Source organism: Dipodomys ordii, unplaced genomic scaffold (assembly GCF_000151885.1).
Source record: "Dipodomys ordii isolate 6190 unplaced genomic scaffold, Dord_2.0 Scaffold51, whole genome shotgun sequence".
Lineage (NCBI taxonomy): Eukaryota > Metazoa > Chordata > Mammalia > Rodentia > Heteromyidae > Dipodomys > Dipodomys ordii.
In genome coordinates this window covers 4,555,985-4,582,928 of record NW_012267267.1, presented here as the reverse complement: position 1 = coordinate 4,582,928, position 26,944 = coordinate 4,555,985, and the positions used below count along the sequence as shown (strand labels likewise).

General features: G+C 40.3%; 1 protein-coding gene across 5 annotated transcripts in view; it reads right to left on the bottom strand.

Annotated features, from left to right (window-relative positions):
* Ube2u (ubiquitin-conjugating enzyme E2U (putative)) overlaps nt 1-26,944 on the bottom strand; it is a 59,938-nt gene that overhangs the window by 16,124 nt on the left and 16,870 nt on the right. For 3 of the 5 annotated variants that reach the window (XM_013020562.1, XM_013020563.1, XM_013020564.1), the window contains 3 exons: nt 23,988-24,033; nt 15,165-15,253; nt 3,977-4,058 (listed from right to left, as the gene is read on the bottom strand). In XM_013020562.1, coding sequence (XP_012876016.1) covers nt 3,977-4,058; nt 15,165-15,253; nt 23,988-24,033 — 217 coding nt within the window. Of the gene's footprint in view, nt 1-3,972; nt 4,059-15,164; nt 15,254-23,987; nt 24,034-26,944 lie in introns of those variants that run through there. The other 2 variants (XM_013020565.1, XR_001175220.1) reach the window with 2 other exon arrangements.

Here is a 26,944-nt window from a genome sequence, read left to right as displayed (position 1 = left end):
CTATCCCGAGCTGGGTTGGGTTGCTTCCACGGACTGGGGGGGGGGGGGGGGGGGAAGACGCCAGGGGCCTAGAGTCATTTGCTGCTGCTGCCGCTGCTGCCCCACTACAGCTGCCGTTGTACCACCCCAGGCTGGGTTGGGCGCTTATGCAGGCCGGTGCAGGGAGGCGCGGTGCCCCGTGGCGAGTCTGGGGTCGCCCCAGGCTGGGCCCGATACTTACGAGGGCTGCTGCAGAAAGGTGCTGTGTCCCACTGGGAGCCTGGGCTTGTTTGCTGCTGCCACTGCGGTGGCCTCTGGGCTGGGCTGGGTTGTTTCCACGCAGGCTGATATGGAGAGGCTGTGTGCTGCGTGTCTGGGGTGGTTCATCACCACCGCTGCTGCTGCTGGCTGCTGCTCAGGGCTGGGCTGGGCTGTTTGCGCAGGCCGGACCCAGGCACTGCGCCCTGCGGGGGCGGGGGGGGGTTGTCTTCGGGTGGGTTCTGCATTCCGAGTTTTCTGTTTGTATTCTCTGGGTGGGCACTGGCTCTTGGGAGTCTTGGGTAGCTTGGAGGCTCTGTGGTCCTTGCTGGGTCCTGAGCCGGCCTCAGGCAGCAAGCAAGGGATGGGGAAGGGTCTTCCTACTTTACTGTCTTTGTGTGGGTTCTGGAGTTTTTCCTTTTTCCTCACTTCCTGTATCTTTCTGAGTAATTGCCTTTTTGTTGTTGTCAGTCTTTTGAAGAAAAAGAGTATTGAAATCCGAACTCTCTACTTGGTTGGAGAGAGCTGCGGTGTTTCCCTACTATTCCATGGCCACCTTGGCCCCCTCCCTGATTTTCTTTCTCATTAAGTGTCACTTTTCAAATAACCCTCTCACAGAATCATCACTGACCAGACTAGGATTCAGATCTAGGTGGTCTGGCTTCAGGCTCCTGACTGTAAGTCTTCTAGAGTCCATCTCTTAACTCAGACCAAATCCCAACTCTGTTCTACCAGCCAAGGCCCAGTTAACAAAGACATAGCAGATAAAATGCTGGAATAAGTTTATAGGTTGACCAGTTGTAACAATGAGATGTGCAAGACACTATGTTGAAAAACGAACTTTACAACTTTTGGGGGAGGGAGGGAGGAGTTGGGAGATGGGGAGGGAAGGGATGGTAAGGCAAAAACAAAGGAAGGGGTAACAATGCTTGATAGGAAACAGACTCATTAACTTACTCATGTAACTGTAACCCCTCTGTACAGTATCTTTACAATAAAAATATATAATAAAAAAGGCACAAGTGGGGAAGAGATCTTAAGTCTCTACATATTAGAGGGAAAAATCAACATCGTTTAAGAAGTGGCTGATGAGAGCAAAGAACTGGAAAGACAGTAGGAGAACCACGGGTCAGTGGTGGAGGACAAATAGTGTTTTTAAAAACACAAATAGTGTTCTTTTTTTTTGTTTTTGTTTTTGGGTCCGGTCATGGGGCCTGAACTCTGGGCCTGGTTGTTTTCCTCAGCTCTTCAGCTCAAGGCTAGCACTCTACCACTCGAGCCACAGAGCCACTTCCGGCTTTTTTCTTTTTTGCTTATGTGGTGCTGAGGAATCGAACCCAGGGCCTCATGCATGCAAGGCAAGCGCTCTACCACTGAGCCACCTTCCCAGCCCCACAAATAGTGTTCTTAATGTGCATTTTCTGATTTTGTTGAACAGATGCTGTAAGCACAGCACCTTCAAACATGGATTAATAACAAATGTGTTAGGTATGGAGGGACATTCCTATAATCCCTGCATTTGAGAGTGGCAGGAGCATCAAGAGTTTGAGACCAGCCAGAATTACACAGTACATTTAAGGCCACCTGAACTCTATAGAAAGGACCACAAAAAGCCAAGGGTTGGAGATATAGTTCAAGGCTTGCATAGCATGTGCTACACCCTGAGGCCTGAGCACCAGGTAGGCAGGCAGGTAGGCAAGAAAACGAAGGAAGGAAAGAAGGAAAGATAGTGGCATTATATAGCATACACATGCAGACAATTACTTGTTTATTAAGATTCTTAAGTATATTCTACTCAAGTTCCCAAACTTACTACTTTATCAAGCACCTTTGTTGACAAACACAGCAATTTTGATAATTATCAGAAAACATTTTAGATTTTATTCTTCTATGAATTTTAAAATTATACTTCCATCTATTTGCACACTCAAATAATTATGCCACAGGAAAATGCAAATAAATGCACACATTCTCTAAACCCTATTTAAAATATGTTTTTGACTAAGTCAACTCTACAATTCACAAGAAGCAAGTATCATTTGACCCAAATATATTCTTGTCAGCCACCAGATGGCATAAGGTGTGAGCGGTTTGTTCTGGCAGGATTGCTGCGCACATGATAATTTGACCTACAACTTCAAAATAATGTCTTCGGAAACATGCTCTTGCACTCAAACCACTCGTAATTATTTTAGTCAGATGTAGAAGTGGTAGATAAGTTGAAAATGACATGGCTCTGCTTTTTCTAAATCTTTGGGTTCTGCGGGACGCTGGCATTACATAATGCATCAATGATCAAACAAACAAAACAAAGCAGTTCTGTTAAAGGGAATAAAAAAGGAAGTCACGTCAAGGAAAAATTAACCTTACATTCTAAGTAGGCTTCTTAAACTCTAAAAGAAACTTGAAACCTGGCCTTCCAAAGAGAAAACCAAGTGCTCGTATTCCTTTAAATCTTGCTTAATAAAAAACTTTTTGTCTGCCTATAATTTATTCTGAAAGCATAAAATTATCTCATGAAAAAGCTGTTTTCTACTTTGTCTTTAAAAAAAAAATAAAACAAGCCAGGCATTTGGTGTCTTGTGCCCATAATCCTAGCTACTCAGGAGGTTGAGATCTGAGGATAACAGTTTGGGCAGGAACGTTCGTGAGACTCTTTATCTCCAATAAACTACTCAGAAAAAGCCTTAAGGCTCAAGTGTAGAGTGCTGGCCTTGAACACAAAGAGGCACAGGGACAGCACCCAGGCCATGATTTCAAGCCTAGCAGGGCTGGCAAAAAAATAACAAAAACAAAAACAAAACAAAAAAAGATTGTAGCTGGGCACCAGTGGTTTATACGTGAAATCTTAGCAACTCAGAATGTTGAGATATGAGGATTGCAGTTCAAAGCCAGAAGAAGAGTCTATGAGACCCTTATGTCCAATTAACAGCAAAAAGATGGAAGTGGAGCTGTGGTTCAAGTAATGGAGTGCTAGCCATTGAGTGAAAAACCCAAGTAAAAGTATGAGGCCGGGAGTTCAGACCCCTGTATCAACATATCAACACATACACACATACACACACGTACACAATAAGTTAAATAAATAAATAAAAAGTTGCAGAAGTAAAAATAAAAGCAACCAACTGAAGCACCAAATCTGAAGTTGTATGTTAAAGGGTAGGCAAATCTATTTTAAGAGTGACTTTTCCACAAAGCACCAGCTGAGCAGCAAATGAAGCTCAAGGCCTTGAGTTCAAACCTCACTATTAGGAAAAAACCTAAGTGGGTTAGGTGGGTTAGACACCATAGCTCATATCTTTAATGTCAACTACTTAAGAGGTGGCAATGGGAAAGTTCATCGTTCAGGGCCAGGAATGGACAAAAAAAAAAAAATCTACTGATACCTGCATCTCAACAAATAAGCAGGGCACGGGAGTATGCAACCATAACCCCAAATTCCAGTTAGATGCATAAGTAGGAGGATTTAGGTTTGTGGCCATCTGTGGGCAAATCTCATGACCCCACCTGAACAATAAGGTATTAAAAAGAACCAAGGGCCTCGATCAATTGATAGAGCACCTTCCTAAGCAAGATTGAGGCCTTGAGTTCAAACTACAGTTAACACCAAAAAAAAAACTTTAAGTAAAAAGTATACATTATTATAACCAAGAATTACTTCCTGTGGTTCAGTTAGCTACTAGAAAGAGGAACAACAAGCATTTCAAAATAATGGAATCAAGAATCTGGGGTTTCTTACTTTAACTTCCATTCTTTATAACACTGCAGATCCATTTTCCTCCATCTGTAATACTTTCCAATAAAATTTGGATCTTCAAACACTGAAATTAAAATATTTAGCAAAGAAGCTATAAATACATTCCTTAACAACTCAGAGATAAAAAACAATTCACTTTTTATTAAGTCAGACATATGGCAATCACATAAACTATATCGTTTAAGTCATGATCATGATATAGTGTACAGAGACTTTACAAATTTCTTATTTTTTATTGAAACTTTGTAATATTCAATGTTGGTTGAAATAAGTAGACTGTGATTTGGAAATTGTTTTCATTATAATGACATTTATTTATATATCATTTATGTTATTAGATAACATTTATGGGAAACCACTGTTTGAGATTGAGCGCTTTTTGGCTAAATAGACCAAACCAAAATGGAGTCAATCATGCTAAATGCCAGAAAGTCAAGTAGACACCTTAAGGAAGCAGGAAAATGCCTAAGCAGACCCATTTCTCCCAATATAGGAAATTCATAGCAACCCATCAGAAGGGGCCTAGTGAAGCTGAACCTGTAGGGAGATGAGAAAATCCTCTCTGTTTTAATCTTTCAAAAAAAAGTAACCAGAAGTAACTGAGGTTGACTTAACTCTGGACTGCATTTTGTTTTCTTGTTCCTCTTCCAGCTACCATGTAACTAGTGCTAAGACTGAATACAGTGTCACACCCAGAGGAACACTTACTTATGCTTTAAGTGACATGCTATACCCAATTCAAGAACTGTCAATTAAAGTCAACTAGATGTTTAAATATAACAAGGTTTTTGTTTTTTTGCTTTATCAAATAGTGATAAAGTTTTCAGATAATTTATATTTTATATAATATAGGCATGGTGCCTCACACCTGTAATCCTAGCTACTCAGGAGGCTGAAATGGGAGGATTATAGTTCAAAGCCAGCCCAGGCAGGAGAATCCATGGAGTCTTTTTTTTGGGGGGGGGGTCCAGTCATGAGGCCTGAACTTTGGGCCTGGGCGCTGTCCCTCAGCTCTTCAGCTCAAGGCTACCACTCTACCACTTGAGCTACAGCACCACTTCCAGCTTTTTTCTTTTTGCTTATGTGGCTGAGGAATCGAACCCAGGGCCACAGGCATGCAAGGCAAGTGCTCTACCACTGAGCCACCTTCCCAGCCCCTCCATGAGAGTCTTATCTCCAATTAACCACAAGAAAACCGGAAGTGGTGTTGTGGCTCAGGCAGTAGAGTGCTAGCCTTGAGCTGAAGAGCTCAGGGACAGCGCCAAGGCCCAGAGTTCAAGCCCCACAATGGACAAAAAAAAAAGACAAAAACAAAAAACAGGCATTATCATTCAACAATTTTCTCATTTAGCTCTTCAAGTAAGAAAAACATATTTTGGGACTGAAAATAACATCACAGATTTCCTTTTCTTTTTTCTTTTCTGAGGATAATCCCAGGGCCATATACATCTGAGGCAAGCACTCTTATTACTCACTTACATGCCTAATGATATTTCAGATCTCCATCTTTGACAGCAAGGATGTAAGTGGAGTCATTACCTCTTTTGATTTGCACACTACACTTCTATCCACTCAGCTTAGATCTGTATTAGGATTACATCACTGTCTCCTGAGCTTGTGTTTCATTATGACCCTTATGCCTTCAGCCAAATTTTTCTTCTGCTCCAGGCATTGGCAATGTCAATGTGACATACATTAAATCAGTCTATCCTTTATCTAGTTATCTATTAATTACAATTGTTCAGAGTTTCAAGACAAACTGTTTGAGCTAGATATTCTTCACTAATCTTGCCTGGAGCTTTCTTCTTATCAATGACTAATTTTTCCTTTCAACTTAATGGCACTTGCCATAGATAGAAAAATCTAGATAGTTATTTTCTTCTATTAAATGATTTTCATTGGAAATGTTCCTCCCGGTCCTTTTCTCTTGCCTCAAACACACATAAACAAACATATACACATACACATATATACACAAACACATACATACATAACACACAAACAGGTATATAAGGATATGTATATATGGGTCTCTAGGCATTCTCACACAGTGAGATGAAAGGAGGAGACTCTTAGGAGAGCAACAGAAAGACACAATGCCTATGTGCATCTGATCACACAAAACAACATTTATCAAAATGAACTCCAGGAAGGGAGAACAAGAGGCTTTCTTCTTTTTTTACTGTTTCGTTTTCTCTTCTGTTCATTTATATGTCTTTGAGAGGGCAAGGAAGGGCACAGAAATGGAGGGAGAAAGGGTGAACAAATGCAGGAATGGTACCCACTAGACACTATGATGCTATGTTGAAAATGAACTATGCAACTTGTGGGTGGAGATGGGAGGGAAAAACTAGGAAGGAGTGAGGGAAGGGGTGACATTGTCCAAAATAAATGTGCTCTTTACCTAACTTATGTAACTGTAATCCTTCTGTACATCATCTTTATAATAACAATAAAAACATTTAAAAATAGGTGAGGGGCTGGGAAGATGGCTCAGTGGTAGAGAGTTTGCCTTGCATGCTTGAGGCCCTGGGTTCGATTCCTCAGTGCCACATAAGCAAAAAAGAAAAAAGCCGGAAGTGGTGCTGTGGCTCAAGTGGTAGAGCTCTAGCCTTGAGCTGAAGAGCTGAGGGACAGCTCCCAGGCCCAGAATTCAGGCCCATGACCCGACCCCCCCCCAAAAAAAGGTGATAGATAGATAGATACATAGATAGATAGAGTAGCTAGAGCTGGGAAAAATGAATAAATAGAGCCAGGTTCCAATGGCTTATGCCTATGTCCTACCTACTCAAGAGGCTGAGATCTGGGGATTGTGGTTTGAAGCCAGTTTGGGCAGGAATGTCTGTGAGACTCTTTTTTTCAATTAACCACTAATATGCAGGAAATGGAGATGTGAGTCAAGTGGTAAAGTACTACTAGCCTTGAAAGAAAAAGCTCAGAGATAGTACCTAGCCTGAATAGGGGTGAATTAAAGCTCCAATACCAATACACAAATACATATACACATACAAAAAATGAATAAATGAATGAAAAAATGGTCATGAGGCTTGAACTCAGAGCCTGGGTGCTGTCCCTGAGCCACTTCCAGTTTTTGAGTGATTAACTGGAGATAAGAGTCTCAGGGGGATTTTCTGCCCAAGCTGGCTTCAAATCACAGCCCTCAGATCTCAGCCTCCTGAGTAGCTAGAATTAAGGGTGTGAGCAACTGGTGCCTGGCAAGAGTATATTCTTATAGGCTTAATATGATAAAGGAATGCATTACAAAAGCAAATGTGAGATCCTTGGGTTCTTTGTGATGGATCATTATATCCTTTAGATTATTATCATAACTAACATTAGTTGAATCCTTACTACATGCTTAACACAAGTGAAATAAGTTTTCACCCAGTGTACACAGAAACCTGGGAATCTCCACTGTGCTGGGCTAAAATGTAAAATATAGTATTTTGTGACTGTGATTTCTTTTTGAGTTTTCTATTCAAGGATACTTCGTATTATTTCCTTAATTATTTTGGAATTCCCTGTGTGCATGTGTGTGTGTGTGTGCACGTGTGTGTGTGAGTGTGTGTGTGTGTGTGTGTGTGTGTACCAGTTCTGCGGCTTGAGTTCTGAGGCTGGGCACTGTCCCTAAGCTTCTTTTGCTCAAGGCTAGCTCTACCACTTGAGCCACAGCAGCACTTCTGGCTTTTTCTGTCTATGTGGTACTGGGGAATTGAATCCAGGGCTTCATGTACGCTAGGCAAGCATTCTACCACTAAGCCACATTCCCAGCCCTGAGGGATTGCCTTTCTTATATCTAATATTTGAGTATGTATACCAGGCCACCTCTTCCTTGTCCCCAAAGTATGAACCCAAAGTGTCACAATCATTGCTCCTGAGTAGTCCCATTGTCGGACATCATGGACTCATGCTTTCTCTGCCATCTGAGATGAAAAAACCCACAGTATTTATATAATTTCATATTTTATTCTATTTGTTTTTGTTTTTTACTCATTTGTCTCCAACCTACTCAAGAAGCTTTCCATGTCTTCATGTTACCAACACAATAATTAGGGACAATTGTTTAGGTCCAGATGCTCAATGAATGTTAATTGGAGGGACTATATAGAAGGAAGGAGGGCCAGTGAAATTTTAGCCGAGTTTCTAGAAGCTGAAATTCTTTTTTTTTCTTTTTTCCTTTTTTGCTAGTCCTGGGGCTTGAACTCAGGGCCTGGACACTGTCCTTGAGCTTCTTTTGCTCAAGGCAACACTCTACCACTTGAGCCACAGCGCCATTTCTGGCCTTTTCTGTTTATGCAGTACTGAGGAATTGAACCCAGGGCTTCATGCATGTTAGGCAAACACTTTACCACTAAGCCACATTCCCAATCCCTGGAAGTTGAAATTCTTTTATCACTACAAAGCTTGTCCTTGTTTGTTTTATAATCTGTGGTAGTATAAAATCGTTCTCTCATTTCTTGAATATGTGGTTCTTCTTTGTCTGCTGTTTGTTTTGAAGATTATCAGTCATGCCTTTCGCTCTGAGTTTTGTTGATATTATTAGTTTTTGTGGTGCTGGGGTTCAAACCTCAGACCTTGCATGTTGTTTTGGGGACACACATCTCTGGAAGTTGGCCTGAGATCACCCTTCACCTCCACCCTTGCTGGACTTTCCATAGCACCAATTGGTCTCAGCAGGTCTTCATTGGCAGTCTCCATCATGCTCGACAAAACTGAAAATGTAATCTTTCCTTTTCACACTTTTTCTCTCATGCTAATCACTGAGCAACTTAATGTAGAGAAGAGCTTTGCCCATTAATACAATGGAAAGATGAGATACAGAGTTAAGTGTGTAATCTCACTAGTTACAGGGCTGAGGAATTGCCAGCTTTCTACATCATCTTCTTCCCATTTGAGCTTGCCCGACTGTGGCTTCATGTTGTGATCATGGGGGGGAGGGGAGCTTTTAGAACCATGACTGAAGCCAGGCACTGGTGCTCATGCCTGTAATCCTAGCTACTCAGGAGGCTGAGATCAGAGGATCGCAGTTAAAAGCCAGACTGGGCAGGAAAGTTCATGAGACTCTTATCTCCAATAAACCACCAGAAAACTGGAAATGGCACTGCGGCTCAAGTGGTAGAGCTGAAGAGCAGAAGGACAGCAACCAGGCCCAGAGTTCAAGCCCCACAACCAATAAAAAACAAAACAACAACAAAAACCTATGACTATTTGGTCCTCTCCCCAGAGATCCTGAGGGAAATGGTCTGCCATGTGCCCTTATGGGGTGGGGTGGGGGGGAAGGCAGGGAGGGAGGGGAAGAAGGGGGATTCTTACCAGCTCATCGGGTGGTTCTAATGGCAGTCAAGATTGAGAGCACTTCAGAGGAGACAGACACACAGCCTCCTGCCTCTCAGTGCATGTGCGAGACACTTGCCCTGGCTGCTGGCTCAAGTTATTGCAGAATGAAAAGTCTCCTAGGGTGAAAGCAAGCATCCCCATGATGCTTCAGGCTGTCTGGCTTTTCCTAATGACAGCAGACAAACACAAGGAAGCCTGTGCTCAGTCCTGTAGAGCACACGGGTCTGAGGGACTCTCTTCCTCTCACATAAACATTTCCTTATGAGTTGTGAAGGAGCCATTCCCACAACCATATGCATTTGTTTCTTCCCTGCCAAACCTTTTTACTTGACATTCTTCAGTGATGGACAGAGAGTAGTGCATTAATGGTGTGCTTCCCCACAGGAGGGCCTATGCTAGTGAACCAAAAAATCATTGATAAATGGATTGCCTGTGCAAACTTCAGAGTCTGAATGTGAATTGCACACTATGGTGAGATAATTTGCTGTTAAATTATAAAGGCAAGATAGAATGATAGAGTAACAAATGTTGAGTTAAAGGATCTGGCTCATGTCCCTGGACCACAGTTTTTAAAAATTAAGAACTGACGTATTTCTTGAGCTCTATGTGCTAGGTTATGTTCTAAGTGCATCAACTCTAAGAGGTATGTGTTGTGATTCTACTTGCCTTTTATAGATGAGAAAATTGGGCACAGAGAGGTTAGGAAACTTACATCATAGCCAAGCATTGGTGGTACACTTATAATTCCCGCTACTTGGAAGGAAAAGTTTAAGAGGATTATGATTTGCAGCCAACCTGGGCAAAAAGAAAGTGAGACTCAATCTCAATAAAGGAAGGTATGGTGAAATGTGCCTGCAATCCCAGCTATCTGGAAGGCTTAAATAGGATGATCACAGTCTAGGTTAACCCAGGCAAAAATGGTAGATACTATGTAAAAAATAACTGAAGTCCAAAGAGCTGAGAGTGTAGCTCAAGCAGTAGAAAATTCAAATCTAGGCCCCAAAGGACAACAAAATACACTTCATGTCGCATGGATTGTAAATGTCAGAGCCAGGATTAAGCTCCAGTGATCTGGATGTGGAAGTTATTTTCTTTACTAGTGTATGATACTCTGCCTCACGTGTAAACTACATAGCAACCCTTATTCTTTGTTTTCCTTTCTGTAAACTAGGGCAAGATTACTAATACCCATGTCACAGGATTAATATACTACTGTGCACAAGATACATTATGTGTTCACTAAATAACAGTGGATAAATAAAAGCATCACCAAGCTAGGCACGGGTGGCTTGTGCCTGTAATCTTACCTACTCAGGAAGCTGAGATCTGGGGATTTTTTTTTCTGTTTATGTGGTGCTGAGGAATTGAACCCAGGGCCTCATGCATGCAAGGCAAGTGATCTACCACTGAGCCATCTTCCCAGCCCCAGATCTGGGGATTTTGATTCAAAGCGAGCCCAGGCAGGAAAGTCCATGAGCCTCTTATCTCCAATTAACCACCAAAGAGCCAAAAATAGAGCTGTGGCTCAAGAAGCAGAGTGCTAGTCTTGACCAAAAAAGCTCGAGGACAGCATCAAACTCTGAGTTCAAGTCCCAGGACTGGCACCATGAAACAACACCCCCTGCCAAAAAATAAAAAAACCCTAAGTATGATCACATACAAAGATATCAAAAGGGTTTTTAACCCAAATCAAATATTTTTATTCACTGTTCATAAAAGATAATGATTTTGAGCCAGGTGCTAGTAGCTCACCTATAATCCTAGCTACTCAGGAGGCTGAGATCTGAGTATTTCAGTTCAAAGCCAGCCTGGGCAGGAATGTCTATGAGACTCTTATCTCCAATTAACTACCAGAAACCAGAAGTGATGCTGTGAGTCAAGTTGTAGAGCACTAGCCTTCAGCACAGTGCCTAGGCCCTGAGTTCAAGCCCCAGAGCCAGTAAATAATAATCATAATTTAAAAATATGCATATTGACTTTAATAAACCTTACCAAATAAGAATGTAACCATAGAAAATGAAGTTATTGGAAGTTTTCTTTTTCGTTTCTGAGTTGTTGAAGAATTCTACAATCTAAAAGCTTCATCTTTATTATTGCCAGGAAATTAGGCCACTAGAAAAGATAGTATTAGATCTCATCCAGCTGAACTATCAAAAGACAAAATGGCCAGCAGCACATGTGAAGTTTACACTTATTTTTTTTGAATTAAGTATTGGTTATTATTGAAGTAAAGCTCTCAAAACATTCTCATAGCAATTCCAAGGAAAGAATGGGGCAGGGGTTGTGAAATCTGGCACAAAGGTTCCAAATCTCAGAAATTCTTGGCTGGATATTGCAAATAAGGGAAACCATGGGACCTAGGTTTCTCTGGGCCTGGCTTACTTCACTTAATATAATTTTTTCCAAGTCTTTCTTTCCATTTCCTAACAAATGTGGCAATGCCATTCTTTCTGATGGAGACATAGAATTCCACTGTATATGATCCATTCATCTACTGAGGGGAATCTGGGTTGATTCCATATCTTAGCTATGGTAAATAATGCTGCAATAAACGTAGTTGTGCTGGTACCTTTAGTATGGCCTTGTTTGTGATCACTTGGGTAAATGCCCAAAAGTGGGATTGCTGGGTCATAGGGGAGCTCTATATGGAGTCTTTTGAGGAACCTCCATACTGGTTTCCAAAGTGGCTGAACAAGTTTACACTCCCACCAACAATGCAGTAGGGTTCCCTTTTGGCCACATCCCCTCCAGCATCTGTTGTTATCACATTTCTTGATTATAGCCATTCTAACTGGGGTGAGGTGGAATCTCACTGTTGTTTTGATTTGCATTTCTTTTATGGCTAGAGAGGTTGAGCATTTCTTCATGTGTCTATTGGCCATTCTTATTTCCTCTTCAGAGAATTTTCTCTAAGTCTTTAGCCCACTTATTTATCAGGCAGTGGTTTCTTTGAAGATTTTTTGTGGGGGGATTTAATTTTTTGAGTTCCAAGTATGTTTTAGATATGAGACCCTTATCTGTTGTATGGCTAGTAAAGATCTTCTCCCAATCCGTGGGCTTTCTGTTGATCTTGCAAGCTATGTTTTTTGCCATGCAGAAGCTCTACAGCTTTATGCAATCCCATTTGTCCAGTCTTTATTTGATTTGTCTGGGACGAGCAGAAAAGGTCAAAAGCTATGTACATATGAACAGATAAAATGATGTTAAGCAAAATGAACCCCAAGATAGGGACACAAGTGGTTTTTTCTTTCTTGCTATTGTTTCTAACATATTTATAATGTTCCATGTGATCTTTTTATTTCTTTATATGTTCCTTCCCATGGAATAACCCCTGTTTTCACTGTATTTGATGTCGATGCCCTACATCTTGTATACACACTTCTCTAATTCAAGGAAGGGAAAGGAAAAAACAAAATGCTTAAATGGGGATACAGGTTGACCCATTGTAACAATGAGATGCACAAGACACTATGTTGCAAATGAACTTTACAATTTAGGTGGTGGGGGGAGTATAGTTGTGGAGGTGGGAGGGAAGAGATGGTAGGAGAAAAACAAAGGAGGTAACAATGCTTGATAGGAAATGTACTCATTACCCTGCTCATGTACTCATGTAACTAATCCCTCTGTACAGTATTTTTACAATAAAAACGTATTAAAAAAAGAAATTCTTGGCTGGAAATAACCATTACCAACCTGTTGTCTTCATGGAGAGGGGTAAGCTGCATACTAGGCGAGTAACAGATACAGAAGCATCAAAATGAAAGGCTTTGGAGATCACACTCGCATGAGAAAGAAGCTATCATTCATGATCATCATTATTTCCTTTCATTCTTAATTGCTCTGAATTGTAAGACAATCACTCCAAATCTCCTTACTTTTAGGCAATGTTTTTATAATTATTTTTTTCTCTAGGAATTCAGAGTATCTAAGTGCCCCTTCATTATTCCAACAAATGCCAACCTATAACTTTTTGGCACTTGAAGGAGTTTGTCTGACTCAGTCCCTAAAGTGTGCCCAGTGATGTCACCGTGTTTGTGCATTGAGGGGGGTACTGGCCTGGGACCACGGAGGCTCCAGTGCCTCCATTATAGCAGGTGTTGAAATGTGTTTGCTGAATGGACTAAGCTTTGCCCATCACATATCTTTGAAATTAAAACATTCATATATACTCAGATCAGAAAGAAAGAAATTCTTCATACTGAAATAGTTGCTAAAATCTGTGTACCTAACACACACACACACACACACACACACACACAACTGTTATGAGTAATACTGGGGTTTGAACTCAAGGCCTCATGTTTGCTAAGTGGGTGCTGTACCACTTGGGCTATGCCTTTCACCCTGATTTTTGCTGGTTAATTTTGGTGGTCAAGTCTCATAGACTTCTTTTCCCTTAAGCCACAGACCTTCACATCTCAGCCTCCTGAGTAGCTAGGATTACAAGCATAAGTATAATCACAAATTCATAATTGACTTCCTGAAAGAACATGACATTTCTTTATTAATGTACATTAACCATACAAAATAGAAGAGGAGAAAAGTATTCATAATATTGTGAGTAAAGAAAGCTTAAAGAGAGAGATTAAAGAGCCAGGAGCTGGTGGCTCACTCCTGTAATCCTAACTACTCAGGAGGCTGAGATCTGAGGTTCATGGTTTGAAGCCAGCTCAAGCAAGGAAAGTCCGTGAGACTCTTATCTCCAAGTAACCAACAGAAAACTGGAAGTGGCACTGTGGCTCAAATGGTAGAGCACTCACCTTGAGCTGAAGAGCTCAGGGACAGTGCCCAGGCCCAGAGTTCAAGGCCCACAACTGATGAGAGAGAGGGAGTGGGAAAAAGAGAGAGGGAGAGAGAGAGAGAAAGAGAGAGAGAGAGAGATTTAAAGGGATAGAAAACTTCTCAAGGATTGGCCTCATAAAGACAATGCCAAGATAGTGACCTATTCATTTGGGGACACCTTCAATATGACATGCCTCTAATATATATAGGTAAGATTTCCAATGTGCAGTTGTAATATGTGTGTGTAGAGTTCTGAAGAGTCATCTGGCTAGAAAAGTGCCCTTAGCAGTCACATGGCAGTGGGTAGAAAGGACTGAAGGAGGAACTTCTTGTTCAAAGGCAAAACAGTGTTTAGGAGAGAAGAAAAATCATGGCTGTAGAGTATCATGTAAGTCAAGAAGAACACAGACAATCAAAGTGAAAGGACTGTGCAGTCATCACTGAACATGGGAACCACAAAGTAACGGCTCACTTCCAGACGCACCATGTTCACAGGCTGGCTCAGGCAAAAGCACACTTCAGCATAGCCTCCTTTGATCCGCATTATGAAACTGTATTCTACAGATCCACGTCAGTGCAACCAGCAAGCTGTCCACTCTGCCATTCTGTCTTCATAGTTTCTGAGTGTTTACCACACAATGGTAATGACTGATTTCCCTTTAGATCTATATGACTGAACAGCCCTAGGCTCTTATTCTCTACTTAATACATTTTCTGGCTCAGAAGGCAACTTTGTTTAGAATTGAAGTTTCCTTCAGCCACAAAGTCTCCTTTACAGAGTAAAGGGAGTTAAGTAAACCTTAGGAATAGCAGAAACTCACCTTTTATTTTTCCCATTGCCTTTCTGGCTTTTAATCAGATTTCAGTCTAGTCCCCTAAAGAGGAACTAAATTACTAGTTGTTGAATGACTAGTACATAGAGTCAACAGAGATGTTTACCCCTCTTAAATAACAGATATGTGTCTATAGTCTTCAAAAGCAACAGAAGCTGAGGATATTGCACAGATTAATGTACACTGAAAGCACATAGGTTATGGCTAGGTCACCTTACATGAATTTCTGTATTGCTCTGTGGTTTTCGATGTGGCGATTTCAGACCATGCCTTGTAGTAATCACTAAATGTGACCGGTTCCTTGTTTCTGAAAATATAAACAAAAACCAGACAATAGGTACTTTGTTGCTTTTAAAAATCATTTTAGAATGGTCTATTCAGATAATATCTTGTCATGAAACATTACACTGACCACAAATTCCAACACACGCCTTTTTTTTTTGCAGGTACTATGGCTTGAGCTCAAGTTGCCATGCTCTCATTTGACATTTTTTTATTTTTTATTTTTATTGTTATTTATTTTATTAATAAGTTCATTCAGCATTTTTGCTCATGGCTGGTGCTCTACTGTTCAAGGCATGGCACCTGTCTGGTATTTTTGCTGATTAGTTGGAGGTGGAGTCTGGAAGACTTTTCTGCCCAGTCTGACTTCCATCTGTGATCCTTCAATCTCAGCCCCCTGGGTAGCTAGGATTGCAAGTGTGAGCCATCATGCTTGTAGGCTTTAATACTTTTCTAACAAGTGAATCCAACATAAAATTCACCACTGATGAATACAAATCAAAGAAAGAAAACCTGCCCAATCCATTTTTTCAATAATAAAGTTAAATACTCTTCTATGTGTATATTGAAAAGAAACATACATTTAGGATGTCTATCTCTAATGACCAACATCTGAAAAGAACGTTAAGCTAAGCATTATGTGTATAAATTTCCTCATTCTATAATGAATGATTTCCTTGCATTTCCTGTCAGTTTTATAGTATTACACTTTTTCTTTCTTATTATGAGAGAATAAAAGTATGAGAATGAAAAATAACTCTTTTCTAATATCCCTACTCCCACATTTCCTTCTCTTTACTGCTATTCCTATGTAATAACTAATAAAACAAAGGTTATTATAAAGCATTAAAAATGAGACAGTGACTCAATCTTGTAATCTTAGTTACTTAGGAGGATGAGATCAGAGGATCATTGTTCAAAGCCAGCATGCACAGAAAATCCAGGAGGCTCTTATCTCCAATCAACCAGCATAAAGCTGTAAGTAGAGCTGTGGCTCAGGTAATAGGGTGCTAGCCTTAATAAAAAAAAAAGCTCCTGAGTTCAGGCCCTGAGTTCAAGTCTAAGTACTAGCATGCACACAAAATAAACAACTGAATAAACATTTAAAAATAAAAAAGAGAAATTCTAGTCTCTTAAATTCAGTGGAAAGTATTTTTTACCACATTTTTTTAACACAGAGATTTTCAACATTCAATAAACAAAAGATTACTTAAGAGATATTTTTTTAGACATGTGAAATCACCAGTTAACTGGTTTAAACAGATGCTTACACATCAAATATAATGGGCCATACATGTTTTCTCCAATTTAGGTTCCTTGCTCTTTGGAAGAACGGATCATTTTTCAGTTAGAGCAAGTATATTAGCATTAATTTTTATAACCAAAGGTACCTTAGGGTAAACATTTGACTTAATTTTGAAACAAATTTAGCAAAACCCAAGTGTGTCAATACACTCATTTATTTAAATAACAATTAAACACTTAATTTTAAGACTAACATTTTTCAAATTTGTTATTACTTTTTTCAATCACATTTAAGGAGAGACCTGAAACTTCATGAAGATCAATGAATCATACTATTATTGCTTCCAGAACTGCCTGTGGTGTTTCACACTACTAAATGACATACTAAACTAACATTAATTTGCCATTGAGAAGTTTCTGCATTTGGCAATTCAGGTAATAGTATGAAAGGCTACATTATATCTCCTGCATGAAAAAGCTTGTGATCAATTTGCTGTCACAGGTCATTTGGCATACAACAATAACCCTAGAGGAAGGAAACTGTCAACACACTGTCTCCAGAAAAAAAAAAAAAACACACAACCAACACCATCTTCAGGCACAATCGTCCTCATTGTTTTTTGTCTGTTTGACTATGACCCATGACCCTTCTCCTTTCCCAGGGGTGTCCTGTTCAATTTCAAACTGTTAGCCTTCAGGGGCTTTCTTTTCTTTCTTCCAGAATAATTAAAAATATTACCATACAAGGTATAATAACTTTAGTTAGCTTGAATATACACAGCAGAGTATTTGTATTTTTGATTCTATCAAGGAAGCAGACTTTTAAAAGAATAGTGTTCAGAATACTAATATTATAAATAATATTCTGTTGAACAATTAAGCCTATAGGGACATATCTAGTATAAAATCCAAGTGTTTGTAGCATCAACCATTAACAAGGATTTATTGAATGTTATCACTGATGTTCTGAATAGGAAAACATATAAGACATAATTTATAAGTGAATATTAGAACTTATCCTGTTGGGAAAATATATACCTAGACTTATGGATAGAAGAGTGTTTATCTTAAAACAATAAAGTGTTACATGGTTTAACATTTTGAGAATATAACACATTAGCAGACACTTCTTCCATAGTGAAAATAAACAAAAAACATTGGAGGAGGGAAATATTTTCTAACCTCTATCTGGAAGCCAGCAAGGAAACAGTCACTAAGGTAAAAGTCTGAAAATAAAAGGAGGAGCCAGGCACTGGTGTCTCAAGCCTGTAATCCGAGCTACTCAGGAGGCTGAGATCTGAGGATCAAGGTTCGAAGCCAGCATGTGGAGAAAAGTCTGTGAGTCTCTTCTCTCTAATAAACTACTCAGAAAGAGCTGGAAGTGGAGCTGTGGTTCAAGTGGCAGAGTACTAGCCTTGAGCAAAAGATGCTCAGAGTCAGTGTTCAGGCCCTGAGTTCAAGCCCAACCTAGGTAGGGGACCCAGCATCAACACACCATAGGTGGGAAGGAGTCAGGTGTGAACATGTGTGCACGAGTGTTTGTGTGTGCTGGGGAAGGGAGGAAGAGGGTGAGGTAGTTGACCAGAGTGGGGAGTTCAATATAGAGGAACTGAAGTGAGTGGAAGGGGCGGGGAAGAATGGATGGGACAGGGGAGGAAATGAATCTAAGATGATGCTGAAGAATCTACACCTGACAGGGTGTGAAGGCAAAGGCAGTTCAGGCCAAACCGTCTTCTCAATTCCTAAGACTAGGTTCACTGGTAATAGAAAGCATCAGGAGGGTCTGAAGTAAAATATGAGTTTAATTTTAGGCATGGGGCCTTACGTGATGAGAGCATAGACAAGTCAAAATGACCTTCAGGGGTGTGATTGAGAAATGGGGAATGGGAAGGAGAGATTTGGGTCAAATCGACATGAAGGTTGATAGATGAGGCCTCGGGGGAAAACCACCTCGAAAAGAGTGTTTAGAAAAGAAAGTGTGGACACTGCCTCCCAGTTAAAGGGAGCCAGTGAGAAAAAGAAGGGTTCGTGAAAGGAAAAAGAAAAGAACAGTCATGCTCTTTTATGGAAGCAACGTGGCAGCCAAATGAGCCTGGTGTGAGCATGTGTATGCATCGGGGGAGGGGAGCAGTTAAACGCATCTACAATTCTGTTAGGACCCCTCTTGGCATCATGGCTTAGGCCTTGGTATCTCAGTGGCAATGGCAGGATCTAGGCTCAGCTGGCCTGTATTTTAAAACTAAACTAAAAAAGAAAAAAAAAAGAACTCTCTAGCCTTCCTATTTCCTGGCTGTGTGACTCTGAACAAGTTACCCAACATCTCCACACTAGTCTCCTCATCTCTGGAGGAGATGGAACCTTCTCACACAGCTGTCTGAGCATTCCAGGGAATCTCACATGAGCAGAGCCAGGCTTAACTTAGCTGTCAGCTGTTACCTTCAGCGTTTCTCTCCTGCTAACTCTAGTCAGCCTCCTGATCGCGTTCTCACTCAGTTCCAGCTTGCCATGCCTCTGCTAGAAAGCCCATTGGCTACCTAATTCTATAGGATTACGTGGACACCTGCAAATGGAACCTGAGGCTCTTCATTATTTCTCCATTTCCAGCCTTTGCTTCAGCAGTCTCTTCCCTCTTTGCAGAACCTCCATCACATGGAATTCTTGGCTTATTTCAATTATTATATTATATTATTATACCATAATATTATACTTCCATTTCTGTGCAAGTATGTTTCTTTAGAGAGCCTTTTCTCTTCTCTGCCGGTCAAATTCTTTCTCATCAAATTTGAGTCCAGGAACACTATGAAGCTGGTCCTAGTGGACACTGGTGGCTGGTGTCATGTCATTGTCAGGTGTCATGCAATCTAAGACTGGTCCCCCCCTGGCTCTGAGTGACAGACTGATGGGCTCTGGGGTTGCCACAGCATGGTGTCCATTCAAGGAATGGGAACTTGACTTTAAAAGACTGAATCCAGTGGGGCGCTGGTGGCTCATGCTTGTAATCCTAGTTACTCAGGAGGCTGAGAACTGAGGATCCTAATTCAAAGCCAGCCCTAGGAGGAAAGTCTGTGAGACTCTTATTTCCAATTAATCACCAGAAAACCAGAAGTGGGGCTGTGGCTCAAAGTGGTAGAGCTCTAGCTTTGAGCATAAAGAGCTCAAGGACAGTGCCCAGGCCCTCACACCAAGTTCAAACACCATGACCACCCTGATGCCCACCACCAAAAAAAAAAAAAAATTGAACCAGAGCAAAGTTTCTCGTAGCTCCTCATTATAGTACCTTGCTATCTCAAGTGTCATTGTTTTTTGTTCTTCGTGAATGCATTCCTTTGCATTTTTTTTTTTTTTTGGCCAGTCCTTGTGCTTGAACTCAGAGCCTGGGCACGATCCCTGAATCTTTTTGTGCTCAAGGCTAGCACTCTACACTTGAGCTACTGTGCCACTTCTGGCCTTTTCTGAGTAGTTTACTGGAGATAAGAGTCTTGCAGACTTTCTTGCCTAGGCTGACTTTGAATATGATCCTCATATCTCAGCCTCTTGAGTAGTTAAGATTACAGATGTGAGCCATTAGTACTCAACCTATATCTACTGTTCCATATTCTATCTCAATCAGGTACAAAAACAACTTAAAAATGTCCATTAATGGATGGATGATAAAATATTTAGTTGTATTATTTAGAGAAAATATTATGCAACTATCTTTATAATAAGGTTTGTTAATATGTGCAATTAAATACCTCTAGGATAAAACTAAGTTTCAGAGAAGAATGCATTTTGTTATTGTGTGCAATGAAGATACACAAATGTACTCATTTTACATGTCTAATGGTACATTTAAACTTTAATTAAGAAAAACTGGAGGCTAGAGGTCACAAAGGAGCAAGTCTATGCTGTCATTGGCTCTGGTTTTTCTCTCTTAGGGTTTATTCATGTGAAAGTACTACTTTAAAGACCCAGAGCTCATTAAAATGAAAGCAAAATTACAATTAAAAAAAAGAGAGAATAACCTGGCTAGAGAGTATGATCCTGTCTCAAAAAGAAAAGATTTTTAAAGGTAAAATAAAAGAGTGAAAGAGCTATTTTTTCTTGTGCCAAAGTAACAAAGACTCTTGGGAGCATGTGGACAAAGTCTTGGCATAGGCTAGAAGCTTCCCACCTTGGAACCTCATCTTCTCTGCCTCTTAAGCACATTATTTGGATCTTAATTATTGACTTTTTTCCTCTCATATTGTAGATATTTAATGATAGGTTGATATCATACCTTTAAAATAAATTCAGGGGAGATGAGAAGGGATAGGAAGGGGAAACAAAGGAGGAGGCAACAATGCTTGATAAGAAATGTACTTATTACCTTGCCCATGTAATTGTAACCCCTCTGTTCAGTATTTTCACAATAAAAAATGAATTCAATACAAAAGGACAAAAAAAAGCTTGAGATAGAGAATGAGGGAATGAGAGAGAGGAGAGAAACAATATTCACATAACTTACTCTATAGTATTTTGTCCTGAGTAATCATTTATTGGTATGAATGTGCTACCATGCTGAATTCATAAGTGAAACTTTATCATCCAGATATATAGGAGTGCATAGACACATGTGGGGTTGGAGGCTAGCTGAGGCTTTGGTTAGTGGTCTTGAAACATAAGCCTTGCCGATAAGCGGGGATATCTGTCTGCAGCAGGATGTGGAAAACACATCTTCGGGTATCTCCACACTTTCACATGTGTGTTTCCCTCTCCTAGAAGTCTCTGCCTGCCGACTCTACTCTCCACTCCCCTCCCAACTCCCTTCCAAGCCTTAGGAAGCCATTTCTGCCTCTATATTCCCTCAGTATCTCTGATCTTAACTTTGCATAGCGCTTACAATATCCTATTCAAAAATAACATAGAAGCAATAAACAGATATGGCTCAATAAGACATTTTAAAAAGAGGATTCTAAGACTGGATACAGTGCTTCATTTCTGTAATCCCAGCTACACAGGAGGTGGAGATTGGAAGGATTATGGCTCTAAGCCAGCCTGAGCATACAAGTTAGCAAAATGCATCAACATGAACTTAACAAATAAGCCTGGTGTGTGTGTCTGTCATTCTAAAACACAGGTAGGGGGACTGTGATCTGAGCCCTGCCCCCAGCAAAAAATGTTGAGACCCTCTCTGAAAAATAACTAAAGCAAAAAGGGCTGGGTGCATGTTTCTCAAATGGTAGAGCATCTGTCTAGAAAGCACAAGATTCTGAGTTCAAACCTCAGCCTTGCATTGTCTGGAAGAAGGAGGAAAGGAAGGAAGGAAGGAAGGAAGGAAGGAAGGAAGGAAGGAAGGAAGGAAGGAAGGAAGGAAGAAAGAAAGGAAGAAAGGGAGGGAAGGAAGGAGGGAGGGAGGGGAAAGAAGTTCATAGATAGATAACTTGGTGAAAAAGTTAAGGCTTTTAAAGGAAGCCTCTAAGGCAACATTAGAACCACAGGGGAAGAAGTTTCTGCTTTCATTGTGATCTGACCTTAGCATTCCTCAAATTTCTTCTGTGACATTTCAGCTGTACCCTCTGTTGGAAGATGCTCCCTCTATTAGTGCTCAGGGACCAACAATCAGTCCTGTTCGCTATACTGTCTTCCTTTCAGAAGAGTGTAAATCTCATGAGGTTGGGAACAGCTATTACCCAGTTAAGTCTTCAACATTGAGTCACAATGTTCAGCTCAGATCATATGCTACAAGTGGATGTTTATTTATGGAGCCTTAAATACATAAATACTGTTTCCCAAGAAATAAAAACCTGCTCATCACTGTAACTGGTGTCCTGTAGACCATGGCAGACATACCAGCCGACTAGTACACGTTCCTGGCATCTTCAATGACTGAGCATCAATTGAGTCTCCTAGTTCTATTCTACCCCACTGAAAGGACTCCACCTGTGTTTTGTGGCCTATTGGAAACAGGATTTTAACTGTCTGGCTCTGCCTGGAATACAGTTCTATAACCAGCTTAGTCCTTCCAGCTCCTGAAGTTAATGCAAAGTTCTAAGCTGATGGCAATAGACTGTCACAAGGTCGAGAGCATTATCTTGCTTTGAATTATTTCCCAAGAATCCGCTGTGAATACAAACCAAAAACCTAGATGTACCTGAGCTGTATTTCAGGACAAATGTATCATTGAAATTCACAGATACACAGCAAATTGCAGCCATAGGTACCCTTGGAAATAGATTGTTATTGTCTAGACAATATTTCTCTGCCTGAGTTTCTTGGAAGGCTTCACTAGGGAAGTCAGGTTAGCAGCACAAGGTGAACACCATCCACCACACCTCATTCTGGTGTCATTTCTTCTTGGTTTGGTTCAGAGGACCTGCCGAAGCTGGGACTATAGACCCTCTTCCAGTCCATTCCCACTGCCTTCTCAGCGAATGCTGGCACTGTCACCTTATGGGATGCAAATAATTGTACCACACATAGGACCAACTTCTGATATTTCTGGAACATTCATGTTTTACAGGTGATAAAATAGTGTTTGTGTCCTGGGCGTCTATCACAGGCCTGTTTTCTGCCCGTGAAGTGCTTTGTGCTACATTAACAACACATTTAAGTGACAATGCCTCTACTGGATCCTACCCGCGCGGGCCCTTCACTTCATTTTCAGTGCTTTTTCACCCACAGGAGCCCCTAAGGTTGTCTAGTTCTGCTCCTCTTTGATACAAGAACAATCAAGGTAACCTGAACTAAATCAAGCTGTATTTTTGACCCTAGTTTGGTTTTCTACATGTGACTGGCTATCAAAATGATGCCGATGGGAAAGTTGAAGGAGATAAATGCTGCAAAACCATACCTGAGACTCCAGACTTATACCTTGGTCAAGGAATTCAAGACCAAGGCCATAGTGTTGGGTGATGGCTTCTATTCAAATGTTTACAGTTTTCCTGTGGGATCTCATCTCCTCCTCCTACATTGTTCAGAGGTTTGTTATATAAAACAAGTTGTGCTCACTCTAATGATAGTACATTGTTTTCAATACTCAAAACAGGCCAGGCACCAGTGGCTCACAGTTGTAATCCTAGCTACTCAAGATCTAGCTTCTGAGGATCATGGTTCAAAACTAGTTCAGATAAACGCTGGAATTAGATCAGCAGTTCAAGGGGTAGAATACTAGTCTTGAGTAAAAAAAACAAGGGATAGTGCCCAGGCCTCGAGTGTAAGCCCCTCTACCAATAAACACACACACATACAGAGAGAGAGAGAGAGAGACAGACAGACAGAGACAGAGACAGAGAGCAAGATGGGGAGAGAAAGAGAGAGAGGAGAGAAAGAGAGGAATAGGCTATATAGTCTATATAGATATATTTAATTTCAATTCAATAGAAGATATTTAATAATTTCCGACATTCTTCCTAAAAACATTGTAAAAAGGCACTGTAAGAGATACAAATATCTATTTCCTTTGATAAATTAAAGAAGTTATTATTATAGAAAAATTTAAATCAATATTCCTTTTAGTAAATAAATTTATAGACAGTAAATAAAAGAAAACTTACCTCAATATATAGGACTTTGTAGATGATTCTTGGCTTTTATCTTCCACTGCAAAAAGAAAATATAAAGTGCTCCTGGTTTTCATGAAGATTGGCTATATGGTTTTAAATGCACTCTTTCCAAAGCCTCAATAAAATGGTAATAAAGAAATAAAAATAAGGGATAAAATTGCAAAGAGAGCAAAAGAAAGATGACAAGAAAAAATTTCAAGATAGAAAGCAGATGTCAAGTAGTAACTGTCATAGGAAGCCCTAGAAATTTGAAACCTAACTGCATGATGTGGGAAGCCAATAAAACAACTCAGCAACGGAAGGTACCAGTTAACTCTGAAAGGAGCCATGAGAGGCAGATCATAGACCCCAACTCACACCCTCACCTTTGCAATCAGATGGTCCTTGTGCCAGGCAAAATGGAGCATGCATTACCTCTAGAGAAACAGCCTGAGAGATCTAGGACTAGAAGGTATTGGACACAGGACAAGAGTATAGTAAGTCATACTGATCAGAAATATTTTTGACCCTTATCCCTTGTGTACCTTTCAGAAAATCAATCTTTCTCTTTCTCCTTCCCCACCATCTTTTCCATAAGGTTGAAATTTCTCACAGGATAAAAAAATCCAAGCCAAGAAAATTGGCTAGATTCTTACTTAAAAATTCAAGAATGAGCCAGACACCGGTGGCTCAAGACTGTAATCCTAGCTACTCAGGAGGCTGAGATCTGAGGATCACGGTTCAAAGCCAGCCCAGACAGAAAAGTCCAGGAGACTCTTATTTCCAATAAACTGCTCAGAAAAAGCTGGACGTGGCACTGTGCCTCAAGCGGTAGAGCACTAGCCTTGAGCACAAAGAGGCTCAGGGACAGAGAACAGGCCCTGAGTTCAAGCCCCAGGACCAGCAAAACACAAACCAACCAACTCAAGAATGAAACAAAACCATCAAGAAACCTAGTTTTATTCAGAACTTTCAATCATTTTTCATAGTTCATTTTATAATATAGTTATCCTGTGAACAGATAGTCAAAGGTCACTAGACAAAATTAGTGTCATGAAAGCCAACCACCCCAAAAATGAGAAAAAAATGTAAAAAGATTTTTTTCTTATCTAAAAAATCCTCTCAGAATTACTACAACAACAAAGAGATAGATAACAAAAAATAATTGGAGTTAAAATGAGAGGACCAGAGGTATAGACCCAACATTCAAATCATCACTATGATGAAGAAGACTCCAGGAAAGTAGAAGGGAAAAACTCATAAAAGAAACTATATAGGAGAATTTCCTGGAGCTGAACGAAAAGCTTTGACATTTCAATAGCTTATCAAATGCTTAACATGATGAATGTGGGGATAAAACAAGAACAAAAACACACCATGTCACATTATCAAGAAATGTTAGCACAGGCACTGGTGCTCATTCCTGTAATCCTAGCTACTCAGAAGGCTGAGATCTGAGGATCATGGTTTGAAGCCAGCCTTGCCAGAAAAGCCCAAGAGACTCCTTTGTCTAATTAACCAGTAAAAAGCCAGAAGTGTAACTATGGCTTAAGTGGTAGAGCATCAGCTTTTTTTTGAGGGGAAAAAAGCCAAGTGAGAGCATGAGGCCTTGAGTTCAAGCCTCAAGATAGGCACTAAAATAAATTACATCACCAGCAATAAAAATAGTATTTTTTGAAATAGAAAAGGGAGAGAATAAGTGACATGTTAAAAACAAGACACCTAGATAACATCATACTTTTCAAAAGCAGAACTCGATACTAGAAGGTAATATTTTTTACATTTCTGAGGGAAAACCATTTCCTAGCTAAAATTTGGCTATGCCGTGAGCAAAAGAGTAGACTCATTATATTTGGAAGTACTGTATGCCAAGCCTCCTGTGCGAGGAAGCTCCTTCAAGATGTGCTCAACAACATGAAGGCATAAGCTAATGAGAGGAAAATGGGGGCGGAAGCAGGAGTCCAGAGGGCAGAGAGAGGGCTATCCCAGGAAAAAAAATGCCAGCCAGAATGGAAGCATGGCCAGAGTGCCAAAGAAGAGTAGCGTTCAAGGGGGGAAAGGAAACAAATACTGATTAATACCTGGCAGCTGTTTCACAGCTTGGTCAAAAAAGTTTAAGGAGAGAATAGACAGTCTCTTTATAAAAATAAGAGAACAAGACATCTGTACAAGAAAAAAATCAAGATACTCATTTATGACTTGAGATGAATTTTTTTTACATTTCCTGGAATTCATTTTGATAAATATTATTTTATATGATCAGAAGGAAGATCTTAAATATATAATTTGTTATTTTAAATATAATTTTTGTTATTATGAAGGTGTTGTATAGAGGGATTACCATTTCATAAGTCACATAATGAATATCATCCTTTTTCTTTTTCTGTTTCTTTTTTTCAGTCATCAGACTTGAACTGGGGTGGGAGGAGGGGACTGGGCTCTGTTCCTGAGCTTTTGTGCTCAAGGCTAGTGCTCTATCATTTGGAGCCATGACTCTATTTCCAGTTTTGAATGACTAATAGGAGATAAGAGTTGCAGGGACTTTTCTGCCAGGGATATCTTCAAATCGTGATCCCCAGATCTCACTCTCCTGAGTAGCTAGGATTACAGGTGTGAGCCACCAGAACCCTGCTGTGAGTATAATTCTTTTTGGACAATGTCACCCTGAGATGAATATTTACAGTCATATTAATATAACCAAACTTTGTTAGGTGGAAGGAGAGACAATGTGGGTGCGAATGGAAGCATAAGAGATAAATCTTTGTATCTCATACAATGAAATCTATGAATAATATCTAAACAGAAAAGTCTCAGATGCCACTAGCAGAGAGTACGCTTAGAAATACAATGGTAGTCCTCAGCACCACATAAGCAAAAAGAAAAAAGCCAGAAGTGGCGCTGTGGCTCAAGTGGTAGAGCGCTGGCCTTGAGCTGAAGAGCTGAGGGACAGCGCCCAGGCCCAGAGTTCA